At 43.6% G+C, this 3,581-nt stretch overlaps 1 protein-coding gene across 1 annotated transcript in view; it reads right to left on the bottom strand.

Annotated features, from left to right (window-relative positions):
• Positions 1-368: 368 nt before the first annotated feature.
• The window catches only part of ppwd1 (peptidylprolyl isomerase domain and WD repeat containing 1), a gene marked incomplete at its 5' end in the record, with an annotated part of 7,044 nt that continues 3,831 nt past the window's right edge, over positions 369-3,581 (bottom strand). The window contains 5 exons of the mRNA XM_032540333.1: positions 369-560; positions 1,967-2,149; positions 2,756-2,837; positions 2,933-3,114; positions 3,199-3,388. Of these exons, the coding sequence (XP_032396224.1) occupies positions 417-560; positions 1,967-2,149; positions 2,756-2,837; positions 2,933-3,114; positions 3,199-3,388 (781 nt within the window). The remainder of the gene's footprint in view (positions 561-1,966; positions 2,150-2,755; positions 2,838-2,932; positions 3,115-3,198; positions 3,389-3,581) is intronic.

The raw sequence follows: 3,581 nt of genomic DNA, 5'->3' as shown, positions 1-3,581 counted from the left end.
TGTAAACCGAGCCCTGGGTATCCTGCTCTGCCTTCTACAAATTCCAGATGGCATGATCTGGAACCTTGCCCCTCATGACATCATAAGGGGAAAATTCTATATAAAAGTATCCAAAGAGCACCATGTCAGGAGACCTGTAAAGGCCTCAACAGAAGTCAAAGTGCTATGAGTATTTTATTGTCATTTAAAGTAGCTAATAGCGCTGAGTTGGCGTTATGCTCCTCCCTCCCTCCCTCGAAGGACAGCAGCTAAACACCGAACCACAGGAAGCAGCCTGTTCTCATGAACCAATGATTAGACTGAAACCTTATCTCCAAATAATTCAAACTACAGTTTTGCTGTTAGCATCCTTTAATAACTCCTCCTGGTAAAAAACAAAAAAGCATCACTGTACAGGACATGCTAAAGACATACGATCACTTTATGGTGATGTTGATGATGCTGATGTCTTCATACGGTTTGTCGGTCTTGGGGTTAACTTTGACATTGGAGATCCTCTGGACGGCCTCCATGCCTTTCGCACACCTTCCAAACACCGTGTGCTTGTTGTCGAGCCAAGGCTGAGGGGGGAAAATACAGCAGCACGTTAAACAATATCCCAGATAACATCTTTAAGCCCTTTTCAGACAAGGAATCTGTAGCGTCATTGGCTTCAGCAATCTAACAGTGTTTTTTTGTCATTCAGACATGACCGAAAGAGACATAATGATGGCACAATACTTGACATATGGTGAAAGATGGAGTGGCACAGCTGAAGAACAGCGATGAGTTGGACAATAACAATATCCAGGATCTCACCGGGTTCGGTTTTCTTCCAGGCTGCATCCATGATGGATTTAAAACTCAGTTTAAGCTTAAATTAAATGTAAATGTAAATGTGCTGTACTTATATAGCGCTTTTCCAGTCTTAACAACTGCTCAAAGCGCTTTTACATCTACAGGAAACATTCACACACATTCATACACTGTGGCCGAGGCTGCCGTACAAGGTGCCACCTGCTCATCAGATAAACACTCACACACATTCACACTCCGATGCGCAGCACCGGGAGCAACTCGGGGTTCAGTGTCTTGCCCAAGGACACTTCGACAATGACTGCAGGGGCGGGGATCTGACCACCAACCTTCCGATTGGCAGGCAACCTCCCTACCACTGAGCCACAGCCGCCCATTAAAGACCATATACTATCACTGTGATCATTTATTAGCCAAATTATGATATTCTGTTGCCTGTTTACAATCCGACAAACCCCAAGCACAGTTAGAAATGACAAGTTGTCAGACTCGTACTTGGTTCTTCACTTAATCTGCTGACATGCTGGAGCACCACTAGGGCTGGCCAAAGCTTCACAGGGATCATAAGGCCCTCTTCATTTATAAAAAACAAAAACACATTTTTATACATTTCTCACAAAAAGAACTGTGAAATTTAGGTATTTTATAATATATAAAACACACACACACACACAAGTATGTCGAGCGTTTTACTGGATTTGTGTGTTAGTCTATAAAAATGTTGCAAAAGAGAAATCTTTCCTTAAACAGCTTTACATTGGCGGCTTCACAGTGTTTCATAGTCTATTTAACTGATTTTCTTTTCTTTGGGCGTAAGAGATGATTTATACAGAAATAGTTCATTATTTTGAGAAACAGAACTATTCATTGTCGAGTCTTTGGTTTTCGCTCAAATTCAACAGACAAAAATACTATGTTAATCAGAGAGCTGTTAGAAGTGCTGGTAGACTGATTATTTTTTAACTTTCAGACCGAGTCAGGCTAGTAGTTTACCTATTTCTAGATTTTAAGCTAAATTAAGCTGTAGCTTCATATTTACCGTAAAAGCACGAGACTGTATTAATCGTCTGATCTAACTCTCAGCGAATAAGCGGATATCACAAAATGTAAAACTATTCCTTTAAGGTGAAATGTTTAAGGCCCTTAAAAAGGCATAAATGAGGCAACTTACAGTTGGAACAACGGTGATGAAAAACTGCGAGCCGTTGGTGCCGGGGCCTCCGTTGGCCATGCTGAGTGTGTACGGGCGGTCGTGTCTCAATGTGGCGTGGAACTCGTCCTCAAACTCCCCGCCCCAGATGCTCTCTCCGCCCATGCCTGTGCCTGTGGGGTCTCCTGTCTGAATCATAAAACCCTGCACACAGCAAAGACAAAGATCCACACACAGCTCAATGTCGGAGAAGGCAACGTTCACACTTAGTGTCTTTATTTTAAGCTGCCAGCCTGTTTTATATTGTAATCCTATGGAGAAACGGTCGCTTTCTTAAACGGCACTGCTGACTTCTTTTTTCCTGCAGCTCAGAGCGTCTTTTTGAGGTTAAACGTTAAACTTTTTTGGAAAATTAAACACCATACGTCGAGCGCTTTTTTAACAGCTGACCAATGACGAGCAGAGTAGCGAGACCGGTCGTTTCCAAAACGAGAAAAAATGGAGATCCGACCGAGTGGATCCTGTTCAGGGAACTGGCTTTGTTTTATCTAACGTTAGTAGTAGCACCACTGCCTCTCTGTGAGCTTTGTTTTATCTAGCACCGCTCCACATAGCACTCTGGATACTGTAGCAGGACCTGTTATAGAAACAAAAGACGCTCGGCTGCTTTTTGGAACCAAAACGCTGCCACAAGTTTTTTTTTTTTAATAACAAGAAAAGCACCCTAGTCAACATTTTCTTATCGAAAAAAGACACCAAGTGTGATCCTAGCCTTACTGAATATGTCTTACCAACCAGAAGAAAACCTACCTTGATCACTCTGTGGAATATGTGACCGTTGTAGTAGCCATTCCTGCTGTGAACACAGAAGTTCTCCACAGTTTTGGGGCATCTAAAATAAAACAAAAGAGCAAAGAACAATACTTAAATCTACTTAAATGTAAAAGGAGACTTCTCAACAAAGCCAGTATGTTCTCAAAAACGTACTCCACGGGGAAAAGCTTGATGTGGATGTCCCCCATGGTGGTGTGGATGATGGCGCTGTCAGACACTCTCTTGGGGCCCTCCGCCTGCGTGGCAGCCATCACCTCTTCCTTCGAGGGCTTCTCGTTAAAGATGTCTCTGTCCGAGTCTGCGCTCTTTGTATCCTCTGGTTCTCTCTTTGTGAACTAAAGTACACAAAATAAAGAAAGTTGTATTAAGACAGATAGCAGTGGGAGAAGAGAAAAAAAAGTGGTTGCCTGTTATCTCACCATGTAGAAGCGGTTCTTCTTAAACGCGGTGCAGAATATGGTGGGGTCAGGCTCCACGTTATCTAAGGCAGGGTTGTCGCACGCTTTCATCTCCACAGTGGGTGCCACGTGCGTGGCCTTTGCAACCCCCTGGAACAGACACAGCTTGACCACGCGGATGTTCTCCAACTTCCCAAGGATCCGCACACATCTGGGGGGGGACGAGATCCAGAAACGTGTATCTGATATTTGACCTCAATTACTGTAGGTACTCTACCTTATAAGGTAGTGACAGTCGGAGCAGGGACTTCAAGGTTTAATTAACTAATCCAGTGTTTTCCCTTGGTTTGTGGAAGACTTGGGTGCTCGTATTTGGAGGGGGGGGGGGTTTTGGGGTTCTCCGT

This window comes from Etheostoma spectabile, chromosome 16, assembly GCF_008692095.1.
Source record: "Etheostoma spectabile isolate EspeVRDwgs_2016 chromosome 16, UIUC_Espe_1.0, whole genome shotgun sequence".
NCBI classification, from domain to species: domain Eukaryota; kingdom Metazoa; phylum Chordata; class Actinopteri; order Perciformes; family Percidae; genus Etheostoma; species Etheostoma spectabile.
The sequence above is the reverse complement of the archived record's forward strand: the minus strand, read 5'-3'. Positions and strand labels throughout refer to the sequence as shown.